This window comes from Amia ocellicauda, chromosome 14, assembly GCF_036373705.1.
Source record: "Amia ocellicauda isolate fAmiCal2 chromosome 14, fAmiCal2.hap1, whole genome shotgun sequence".
NCBI lineage: Eukaryota > Metazoa > Chordata > Actinopteri > Amiiformes > Amiidae > Amia > Amia ocellicauda.
In genome coordinates, this window is record NC_089863.1 from 19,853,895 (window position 1) to 19,866,578 (window position 12,684).

The window sequence follows — 12,684 nt, forward strand, 5'->3', positions numbered from 1 at the left end:
ACTTCCAATACTCGCTGGGTCTATCGAATATATATACTGTACATCCAGTACATGGAATCTTAGACTGCTAACAGAATTACCAGTATCTTGTTTTCAATCCAGTGTATAGTTCACCATACATTGAATGTAATTTGTTTGCATCCTTTGAAAGCAATTTAATAACAAATAATAATACATACATTAAAATAAAAGCCTGGCCTATTAGTACTTCTACAATGAAGCCATGTTTCCAGGCTATTCTTACCCTGCATGAGTCTGCGATGTCTTTTTATTTATGAATGTTTAATACAAATGCTGGTCTCCAATTGACGCCAGGGCTTCTTGCAGTTATTTGGAATAAATGCCAGGGGCGTTTAATTGAAGTTTTACGGTATGGTTGGGAGGGTTACTTTTAAAAAGTATTCCGTTACAGAATATTGATTACCTTGTTTTGAAAATAATCTGTAACCTAATCCAATACATTACTCCAAGTCAGTAACGTAATCAGAATAGTTGTAGAATACTTTTTTTCTTAAAAAACGAAGGCAGCTGAGTTCAAGAAGTGAAACAAAATGTACTACACATATCTAATATGGATGACGGATTTAAATTGTTTATTTGAATCCACAGTACAAACAATTAAAATGGTAAGATTTGCATCAGTTTAATTATTTATTTATACTTTGCATTTTGTAGTAGTGGATGCATTTTTAAACAAGTGAAACTGCATTTTGATACCCTTTAAATTTTTAGAAACTGACATAAATCAGACATCAATAATGAGTTCTTGTCAAGGTGTATTCTGTTCACCGTCATTTGTGATGCAGGCGTTGTTTTAATAGGTACTTAAATAGGTACCTTGTCTGTAAGTTGTAAGTACGTTTAATGCTTATAAAGACTACAGTTTATTTTGTTCTGTCTGTGAAGATACACTGATCAAGCAACTTGCTATAATAAAGGGGATATAAATGCCGTATATTGTTCTATCCATGAGAAACGCAGTCAACGGTTTCAATGCACCAGCACCGGAAACACAGATTGAAATCAATGCAATTAGGGCATTATTTTTAAGTATCAATGAGCTAGGAATGTTATGCATCTTGTTTCCCTAACACATCCTGTTAAAGAGCATGCCATGCCACGTAGGACTAGTTCATTCAGTCTGTGCGATTTGTTTGGTTTTAGACTATAAACATGTTTTATGTTGTTATTTTGGTATTATATTAAGTCTTTAATTGTTAATGTCACAGAACCAGCTAGGATTCACAGGAACTATTTGTAATGTACGTGGATGTATCTTAAATTGAGATAACTTGAATAACTTATTACTTAAAATACAAACTATCGATAACGTGTTTGGTTATACTATGCCTGTGCTGCCGTTTTGCTTATTATTATGCTTTTATACAAATATGTAATTATTAAATCGTAATTATTATTATTTTTTATTTTTTATGCTAAGCACAATTGTATATTGGCTGCACAAATTATAAAAAAAACAGACAGTACATTGTCCTATAGGCACATCGTGTATTGTACTTTAATATACTTTAACAATTGCCTGTACTTCCACAAGTGAAATCCCTGCTAAAACACAATGTTGCCACAATGTTGTAGGACTGTGTAGGTCTGTTGTAGGACTACTAGCTGGGATGCTGACTGCAGCTCCATTCTGCCTGCCTGTAGAATGGCGCTGAATCAGCCGCTCTTTGGCTAGATCATTAATAAAAACAATTTTGCAAAAATACTATATGTGGGCCCCTTCAGATTCCCTTACACTTGTACAATTTTGTGTATATGATGTATAAGTAATCAGTAATGTCCTACTCTTTAAAAAAGAGTAATCAGAATACTCAGTCTGACAGGAGTAACTGTAACCGGAATTCAAGTATCAAAATTCCGTAATCTGATTACATAACGCCACTACTTGTATTCTGTTACCCCCCCCCCCAAACACTGAACAATATGCCGATAACTGGGTAGAAAAATCGAACTATAAAACTGTATTAAATCTAGATCTAGAAGAATTAAATAGCCACAAACATAATTCAAACAATATTTTTTTACGAAGACCTAGCGAGAGAAGAACCAGATTATGAATATCTTCACTGAGGTTTACATCGACACACACACTATATATACAGTGGGTACCCCTGACTCCAAAATATAAGCATCTGTTTTACAAGAAATTAAGTTAAAAGAAAAACAGGTTTCAAAATTCTGTTTTTTATCATGCCCCAGGTCATAAGGGTCAACCTCCAGTTACTATCTACATTATACATACTTTTTTGTTGTATCCCACAGAAGACATGAGTCAGCCTTTATCTGGCACCTTCTGCTCAATAATACATTCAGTTTAGATACATTTCTGTTGATTCCTACATTAATGGTACTGCAGTTTAATGTGATGAACTTATTGTATCATTTATTAGAATTACTATTTAACACCCCTGCCCCATCTCGGCTTAATCAGCTGGAAGATGTACAGTTGTCTCTATACTAGGGGTTCTTAACCAGGGGGGTGAGAGACGGCTTATTTATTTATAAACGGGTCCAGTCTGCTGCCCACTACAATGAAAAGCTACTTAGAGCACATATCTTCAGCCTTTAACGTATCTGTGTGTTATTTAATGAGAGTGAAGAGAATGTATTAACTTTATAATTTCATTTTCTTCTGTAATTCCTCTATTATATGAACCCTCTCGTGAGATTTAAGGTTTCCTGCATGACCGAATCTCTTGCCACAGTGGGAACAGCTGTGTGGTTTCTCTCCAGTATGAGTGCGCTTGTGATAAATAAGGCTGGTTGCCTGACTGAAGCTCTTCCCACACTGGGAGCAGGCGTACGGCTTCTCTCCTGTGTGAATGCGCTGGTGAGATTTAAGGTGGCCCGCACGCCTGAAGCTCTTCCCACACTGGGCGCAGCTGTGCTGTCTCTCTCCTGTGTGAATGCGCTCGTGTGATCTTAGGTGGCCTGCATGAATGAAGCTCTTTCCACACTGGGAGCAACAGAATGGCTTCTCTCCGGTGTGAATGCGCTCATGATAATTAAGGCTTGCTGACTGACTGAAGCTCTTCCCACACTGGTTGCAGCAGTATGGTTTCTCTCCTGTATGAACGCGCTCATGTGATTTAAGGCTTACTGCATGACTGAAGCGCTTTTCACAGTGGGAGCAAGAGAATGGCTTCTCTCCTGTGTGAATACGCTGGTGAGATTTAAGATTTGTTGCCTGACTGAAGGTCTTTCCACACTGGGTGCAACTGTATGGCTTCTCTCCGGTGTGTACACGCTGGTGAGACTTAAGGCTTACTCCATTACTGAAACGCTTCCCACACTGTGAGCAGGAGTACGGTTTCTCTCCTGTGTGAACCCGCTGGTGAGACTTAAGGTTTACTCCATTCTTGAAGCTCTTCCCACACTGGGAGCAGCAATACGTTTTCTTTCCTCTGCGAGTGCATGAGCGAGAGGGTCTGGGGGACAGCGGTCTGCTCTCAGTCCTCTTTGAACTGTCACTCCCTCCACTGAGACCCATTGTCTGGTTCACCTCTTCTGTTCCACATAGTTGATTTACAGGGAGGTCAGGTTCCAGTTTGCAAAGGCTTGTAATATTCTCCAGTCTAAGATTACCAAGTCCATCTTTCAAAGCAGTATGCATTCCTGACTCCAGTTCAACGTCCTCTGTTTTAATCTGATCCGGCAACATATTGTGTTCACACTGTGTTCCAGTAGAGCCTAGTTCAACACCAGCTGCACTGGGTCCACACTCAGATCCCAGTCCTCCAAGTCCCAGTGTTGACCCCTTAGTCTGTGGCTCTGCCCTGTGGCCAGACTCCAGTCCCCTGAGCTCCTCCTCACTCTGTCTGCTCCTGTGCTGCTCAGTTAGGCCCCGTTCGTCTTCAGTAGCTGTGGGCTCTGTATCCCGCCTCAGACTGAAACCCCACTCCTGCTGCTCAATGGGGGCCCTTTCCTCAGAGACTTGGAGAGCGCTGGCCTCTATTGCTCCTGTGGGAGAGACAAGAAATAAGAACAGCACTGAGAACAGCAGCTCTGAGGACAGGCCACTAGCACAGGTCAGAATAGTGTGCATGCAAATATATTTATTAGGGTTGGGCAGTATACCAGTTTACTGCAGTTTAGATTCACTATGGCCACATCCGGCCTGCTAAAGGTCAATCTGTGGCTTGCGTGAGGCCAGTGACCCAAATGCTGCTTCAAGCAGCCAAGGTTTTTGTTTTGTTTTGAAATGTTCAGATTCTCCGTGTACTGCAAAGGGAAATTTAAAAACAATACAAACTAAGAAGAAATTTTAAAACTAAGAGAACATTTTTTTTTTTTTTTTTACATTGGGTAACAATTCACCTCGCAAACAGTTCATTAGGAAAAAAATGAAGTTATCTTCTAAGTCAAACAAATGCAAAGATGTGGCATAAAGGAATTAAGCTTTATATTTTAATTGTGTCCTTGTGATGCATAAAACCACATCCATCCAGGAAAACGCAATAGCAGCATCCGTTCATGTTGCATGACATCTTGCTAAAGCCTTTCACTGAAAGAGGTTTTAAAATCGTGAGCTATATATATGTAACAGGGATCATTTGGTTTATAATGAGCATGTTACAAAGTGACGTAACCCCTCAGTAAAAGTAGTTCGGTGTTAAGCCTCCTGTGGTGGGAGACCTGGTCTTTTGGCGTAGAGGGCTTAACACTGTACTGCACTGGAGCCGCTGCGGTGTGGAGCGCTCTGAGGGTGCGCGGTTCGAATCCCAGGCAGGGAGTTCCGACCTCAGACAACTACATATATGTTGGAAGAAGTGCTAAACCATTATAAAAAATATATATATATGTATGATAGAGCTGGTCAAACAAATTCCACTGACAAAAGTGCTTTTGATGGCAAGTCTTGTCGAGAATGCTTTTATGTCTTTGCATGGGCGCTACTGGTGAAGTTTTTGAAGAACTGAGCAAGTGTTCTTTAAAAAAAAAAAATTGGATCTCCACAAAATTTACTCAGTCGTTATCGAAGGGGCTCCGTGTCTGTTCAGCTCTCGGAAGGGCTGTAAACCAGCAATCAAGTCCGTCCTGTGTATAATTCACCAGTCTGGCTCTGCGTAACACTGAAGCGATGCAGGAAACCATGAACACACGTAGAATCCATATTATGTTAATTTAATTCGGGAGACGGAATACCGATAACTGGGTAGCAAAGATTTCAGATTACCGATATATCTGCCGATATTTACTTTTTTTTTTTGTTAGCATGCAACACATACATTTTCTAGCACAGATCCCTGAAATTTGACTCTCAGAAGAAATAATATGCTTTTTTACATTTGAATAATAAATAATAATAATAATAATAATAAAGTTAATGTCATAAATAACCACAAATCAAACATTGCAAAAATGAACTAAATTAGAATAAGAGATAATAAAGGAAAAATATAAAAATGTGCATGTTATTTATGCTAGAACAAAGCACAAGATATAGAACAATTTCACACAAATAGAAACATGTGCATGTTCTATACATTAGAATAAAGAATAAGATATGTGCTGGTCTAGCTTATATTAGCATTTTACACGTGTCAGGTTCTCTCAGGTTCACAGTTCCTCCTCAGTGCTCAGTACGCCAATCCAACAGTGTCACGTTATAGTGCAGGAAGCTTCTCTGCATTTTCTCCCAAAAGGGAACTTATTTACTGCTTTTGTTAAAAGTATTGCAATACAAATCATAGCCAAAACATAATATAGGATTTTAAATAATTTAGTAAATATTGTGTAGTTTTAGTTTTATCCAACATTGTCTGGTACATTTCTTCACTCATACTCTTTAGATTTCTTTACTGTGATCTGAGCTTGCTTGTCATTTGGAGACATCTTCAGCAAATATTTACTATACTTGATTTAGTTACTATTATTAAATATTGAAAAGCGATTTTCTTTTCAGTAAAAATGCACTTCAATGCCATAGTATATGGTAATCTTCAGTCATGATGAGAATAAACTAACTAAAACCATAGATACTGAAATTCAGCACAGTTTTAAAAAATGCTTTCTATTGGTTTAGAGGGTTTTAGTAAAACACATGTTTATAAGCCCTATGTTTCTCAATGGATTTGTTTTGGGTCAACACAGCATTCAGAAGTGTCCACGGCACTGCTGTGCTGAGAATCACTGGAGTTGGAAGCTTCCAGAGAAAACTAAAAGCACCATAACCACGTTAAACAGCAATGGTAAATAAATATAATAAGATAAGGGTTTCCCGCAGCACTTTACAGGCCTGAAGTCTGAAAAAGGATTTTATGGTAATTTGAAAAAAATATTTAGCCAATAGTTTGAGAAAATGTATTGGTGCAGTATCGGAGGAATATGTTTCTGTTAAAGGCCAATATCGGCCAATAATATCAGTGCTCCGATATATCTGGTGGACCCTAATTTCTATGCTACCTTTAAACACAGAAATTATCAATGTAATCCTGAGAATCTACCCCACAATGAAAAATAATTACCATAATAAATACCATTCCTGTTGTGCTGCACCGTGATTATGGTAATTATGGTATACATGGTATATTTGCTTTCTGAGTCCTATTGGTGCTGGATTGCTTTAGATATACACTCACCTAAAGGATTATTAGGAACACCATACTAATACTGTGTTTGACCCCCTTTCGCCTTCAGAACTGCCTTAATTCTACGTGGCATCTAGGTGCTGAAAGCATTCTTTAGAAATGTTGGCCCATATTGACAGGATAGCATCTTGCAGTTGATGGAGATTTGTGGGATGCACATCCAGGGCACGAAGCTCCCGTTCCACCACATCCCAAAGATGCTCTATTGGGTTGAGATCTGGTGACTGTGGGGGCCAGTTTAGTACAGTGAACTCATTGTCATGTTCAAGAAACCAATTTGAAATGATTCGACCTTTGTGACATGGTGCATTATCCTGCTGGAAGTAGCCATCAGAGGATGGGTACATGGTGGTCATAAAAGGATGGACATGGTCAGAAACAATGCTCAGGTAGGCCGTGGCATTTAAACGATGCCCAATTGGCACTAAGGGGCCTAAAGTGTGCCAAGAAAACATCCCCACACCATTACACCACCACCACCAGCCTGCACAGTGGTAACAAGGCATGATGGATCCATGTTCTCATTCTGTTTACGCCAAATTCTGACTCTACCATCTGAATGTCTCAACAGAAATCGAGACTCATCAGACCAGGCAACATTTTTCCAGTCTTCAACTGTCCAATTTTGGTGAGCTTTTGCAAATTGTAGCCTCTTTTTCCTATTTGTAGTGGAGATGAGTGGTACCCGGTGGGGTCTTCTGCTGTTGTAGCCCATCCGCCTCAAGGTTGTACGTGTTGTGGCTTCACAAATGCTTTGCTGCATACCTCGGTTGTAACAAGTGGTTATTTCAGTCAAAGTTGCTCTTCTATCAGCTTGAATCAGTCGGCCCATTCTCGCGGGGGACATGGCGACAAGCCAAAATGCATTTGCACAACTGGCGATTCTAACAACGTAGAGGGAGAAAACAAACAAAATGTAGATTCAAAACTGTATAAAAAGAATCACATTTATATAGCCCTATAACTGGAAAATGTCTCCAATTTGGAATTTCACTGTTGACACTGGACATGCTCTTGTAGTACTCAGCTCTCTCACTTCCTGAACCAAATCCCTTCTATGTACCTTCCTGTTAATCGTCATCACCCCAATTTTGTGTTGGAAGAGTGCTGCACAGTTGGTTATTAGCAATGTCTGCTTCCAAAGAAAGGAATGATAATTCAAGCCATGGCAAAATGCCTGATCTTTTCCAACTGGCAAAACATATTCAATGTAGGACTACTGCATGGATATATTTTCAATATGAGGAATCAGAGCTCGAATCTCGCTGGAGCATTACATTTCTTTTACACAATACGAATATTCTTTTATGCCAGTTTGTAATTAGGAAGTTGTGTACAAAACATACCAATTCAAATGCTTTTATTTCCAGTGTTTACATTTGTACATTATCATCCACACTTTCATCCTTGTGGTGTTTTAATTTGCGGAGACTAAAGGATCATAAAACATGATAGCATTGCAGCATATTTTCAAAGCATTGCATGGTTTACGTTTTGTGATTACTACCAAATTCACGGAGCTTGGGCTGAGCCCCGAATGTGTTCAAATACTAGTGACACCCTGGTACGATGCCTTATGTATTAAAATAATACATTATTGGACATATTATTCCTAAGGAAATTCCCCTAATGCTGCTTAACCCCCCTTAACTTCTCTAAAGGAGAAGTAATTGAAGCTAAAAGATTTAGAAGTGGAAAACAGTGTGAACAATTGAAGCAGTTGCCATTAGGGCTGGGTATCTGCTCCGATTTCGGGATTTTATAACATTTCAATTCAATTTATTTTTGATTAGATTCGATTTCGATTTAATTTGGGAATAGTGATAATTACAATACCAATATTACTTATGAGAGAGATTATCTGAGAATGAATGCTATATGAACTGGACAGGGAGCCCTCTAACTATTATAACATCTAGTTTAGTCATCTTTACATTACTAAAGATTAATGTTAAACAGTGAGGACCAAAACATTACAGTTCATTTATTTTTATTTAACAAATATCAATAACTGTATTTATGGTTTTTACAATAAATAAAGGAATAAACAATCAAAATAAAAAGTACCTAATTTATAAACTACCATGAAAATATGGCAAATTAACCAAGGCTCCAAGTTGTGGCTCTTTCAAAATAGTGCAAGTTGTTATGACAAAGTGAACTTTAATAATAATTTAAGAAACAAATTAATCACATGCATTAACTTCGCACACTAACACACACACCTTAATTTTTGCTAACTGATTTATTATCACTCAAAAGCTAAATGTTCTATTTCACTATAGTCTGAATAAACATAACTCAACTTTAAAAATATTGCAAGTCTACGTTTAGTGTGCAAAACAGCCACATGTACTGAAGAGCAGGGAGATGATCGTGCATTGTCAGGGGTGCTTTGCAGATCCAGTTTAGCTGTGGCAAAAGAGAGCGGGGGGCGAAGCATGTGTGCTTGTGCTTTAACGTTTTTTTTTGTCATCATTTGTAATGTTTCCTAATATTAGGGATAAATGGGAGATATTTAGCCATTTTGGTATTGAGTATTGTTTCCAGTATAGCGTATTATTTCGGTATCAAGTATTGTGACACTAAAGATACTATAGTGAATGAGGTAGATAATTTCTCTCTATATATATTACATTGCTATTATCGCTGAATACATAATTTATAATTGATATACAGACGAGTGAGTTACACAGGTTGTACATTCCTGAAAATTACACTGTAAGTTGACACTGTAATTCGAGGCATTATGTCTAATAAAAATAAATAAAATAGTAAAATGTACTTGTACAGTACATTCAAGCTACTAAGGAAGATAGGAGATTGTATAATGGTTTAACCCATTGATGGCTAAGCCCAAAATGTTGAGGTCCCAGAATGTTTACATCAGGACCAAGCCAAATATTCAGGACCCTGCTTTTCGTAGCACATCCCATTGTATTCAAACCTCATGATTTTAAATGGCATGATTTTAAAATGGATTTTAACTGAAGGAAAAGCTATGTGAACTTTAACCCCAGATTTGTTAGACCTATGGAGCAGAAACAGGGAGATTTCTTTTTTTTCTGAACGACAGGTACAATTCAGTTTGTTGGCAGAGGAATTCAAAGACGGAAAGTAAACTTGGAAGCACAACTACTTTCTCTGAGGATACAGAAGAAAACTGTGGTAACACTCAAAATGGGTATTTATGATTTAAGATTTTTTTTTTTTTCTTTCCATTTTCATAGCCAATCTGTAATATTTCTGCTAGTTTACTAGTTAAATGGTTTACGTAGGTAGTAATGACCTGTCGGATCGATTGCTTTTAAGATCAGAAGCAGTAGGACTTAGTAAGGGGTAAAGGGGCATAAACATCCTTTATCATATGTGACGTTATAAATAACAGATAACAAAATAAATGGTAGCTTGTGTGTAAAATCATTTTGATGCGGTCTATAATTTAGCCACCAAACAGTGCTCTAGTATAATAGCCTGAGACACAAGGCTGTTTTAAAATGAATTAATGCTGAGCAGACACTAGTGTTAAGGTTCTGTACTAGGCTATAGTTTTGCAGGACCAGTACAATGGACTTCTCTACCTAATGTATCCAAGCTGACTGCATTCAACAGATACTCACAGGTTACTCTACACAGTTACACACACCAGGGCGGTTAATAAGGAATGCAGAGCAACAGTGCAGCCAGCCGTATGATCAAGACCTGACAGCAAATCCTAGGCTTTTGGGACCTCCAGAATTTGTTTTATTCGCCCTTCTGTCACTTTTAAAACACCGAAAGGATTTTCACTATGTAGACCACACAACAATATCCCTGTCAAGGACACCAAACTATCCGTCCTGCTAGGTTTTGAAAGCATACCCCGAGTTTAAACAAGAACCTGTCAACCTCGTAGCATCATCGTTCTGTAATAAATGACACACTACAACACACTACTATGGATATTGTTTTGTATGATTGTTTGTTGGTGTTTGTTAGATTAAACATACATCATATCAACACTGTCTATACATTTGATTCGTCTGCTGTGCAATTTCACTAGTAAACTTGTCCACGCCGAGTCCGCACGGACAGTGACGTCAGGCGGAGACTCACGTCTGCAATCTAGCCGTCATAAAGTGTCGAACACAGAACTGCAGAATCTGTCAACATTCGAGAACCAGAGATACGTGATGTCACGCAGAACAGCTGTGTGCACCACGCGCCAGGTAACACACGTGTGACACTGACTTCATTTCACGAAGGAAGACATTTGAGCACCAATGCATCTTCCTTCAGAATTCAGTGATAATAATCATACCCATGCCGGATTTAGACACTGCTGCCCAATGTGCTTGTTTATCATTTAACCGGCTCCCCTGCCCCTGACCAAACAATGGAATAAAGTCAGCAATGGAAGTCAGCTCAATTACCGTCCGCTGCTGCCCGGGTCTCTCCCTCTCTCCTCCCGGCTCCTCGGCTCTGCACAGGCGGCCCGTCCGCTCCGGAGCTCCAGTGACACACAGCCGCCTCCCCCGCCACCATGAGCTCCTGCAGCCTCCGCCTCAGCGCCTCGTTTTCTCTCTGTCTGCGGGTTATTTCCACCCGGGACTCCGACACCGTCTCTTCCACCGCCTTCCAGATCTCACACAGGGCGGCTCTCATCAGCTCGGCCAGCGCCGAGGACAGGCGGCCGCTCAGAGCCGCGGACACCGACATCTTAGTCCAATGCAGACGAATAAAACAAATAATAAAAACACCGGTTCAGTTTATGTTTTAATCATAAACACTTTTAACAAATAGCGATAACATTGAAATAGGGCTTCTATTTAGCTCGTGGTCCATTTGTTGTTCCCCTCGGTTTAAAGCGAAGCACAAACTCCGCCCCTGAATCCGGGCACATTTCGACGGGACATTAGATGATTTCTTAGGAAGTGACATCATCAGAACATGTTAAAAGCACAGACATCTTGGTGGGGTGAGGGAAACAACATTGCTTTATATAATATGGTATTTGTATTCTGTAATCTTTTCAGGTGCTTGTTTAATGGAAGTCATGTTGCATATAGATATTACAAAAATACATTATTATTATTATTATTATTATTATTATTATTATTATTATTATTATTATTATTATTATTATTATTATTATCTTGCTTTATAATCCTTGTCCAGCAGTGTACATGCCCACTACACTGGAATTTGGGCATCCATATGATGAACACCAAGTACTTAATAATGAAATCAATTAATCCGACTTTTAAATCTAGTGTAGTTTTTGAAATAATTTCACAATTTGTGAGATAGATGTAAATGGGCATGTAGCTCAGTGTAAGCTTTGTATGCATAGGGCCTGGAGTTCAATTCTTGGCATCTCTGTACAGTCCTTTAGTATAGCCTGTGCTTAGCAATAGGGGGGATACTGAAGATATCATGTTCCCGAGATGTAACTACCTTAGGGATCTTAAGGACTGTCGCTTATCATTTTTGGAGAATATATGTATTAATTCATTGATCTATACAGAAAACCATTGTAGACATAAAAAAAAAAAACATGCCAAGTTAAAAAAGAGGGTCCAGACATCTAACTATGGGGGCATACTTCAGCAGTATTGCTTTAACAATCTGTGATCCTCAACATACTGTTATGCTCATTGGAATAGTATTTTTAAATGACACTTGGATGCTTCTGTGAACATACACTTATGTTACTATACTGTAACATAATGCTTTCAAAGGGTAATCTTAATGTAAATGCTCAGGGAATCATCTTAAAATTATAGCTAGCATAGTGCCTATTGCCCAGCACTGACAAGAAAAGGCTTTGTAACAATTTATTTTATAGAATTGTGTATTTTCTTGGAAATGTTAATTATCCCAACACTATATTGGCTACTAATAATAAATAAACATTTTGTTATTTTTAAACTTTGTTATTTAAATTGCTTATTGAGTGGACATCATTTTGAAAATATATATTTAGACACAATTTACAAGATTACACTTAAATGAACAAAAATGATAACCAAAGAGTCCATTAATAAAATAACATGTATTGTAACAGTTTCATTTTTAAATCATACCAGAACTA

At 38.3% G+C, this 12,684-nt stretch overlaps 1 protein-coding gene across 1 annotated transcript; it reads right to left on the reverse strand.

Annotated features, from left to right (window-relative positions):
* Nucleotides 1–572: 572 nt before the first annotated feature.
* LOC136767788 (zinc finger protein ZFP2-like) lies at nt 573–11,464 on the reverse strand. Its single transcript, XM_066721790.1, has 2 exons — nt 11,024–11,464; nt 573–3,981 (listed from the first exon to the last, which is right to left on the reverse strand). The coding sequence occupies exons 1-2, from the start codon at nt 11,307–11,309 to the stop codon at nt 2,636–2,638; spliced, it is 1,632 nt and encodes a 543-aa protein (XP_066577887.1). The 5' UTR covers nt 11,310–11,464; the 3' UTR covers nt 573–2,635.
* Nucleotides 11,465–12,684: the final 1,220 nt, after the last annotated feature.

Excerpts from the sequence above, each read along its gene's own strand:
- LOC136767788 (XM_066721790.1), bottom strand. The coding sequence starts at position 11,309 with ATGTCGGTGTCCGCGGCTCTGAGCGGCCGCCTGTCCTCGGCGCTGGCC. Across the intron at positions 3,982-11,023 it reads GACCCGGGCAGCAGCGGACG|GAGCAATAGAGGCCAGCGCT; the intron begins GTAATTGAGCTG and ends TCTCTCCCACAG.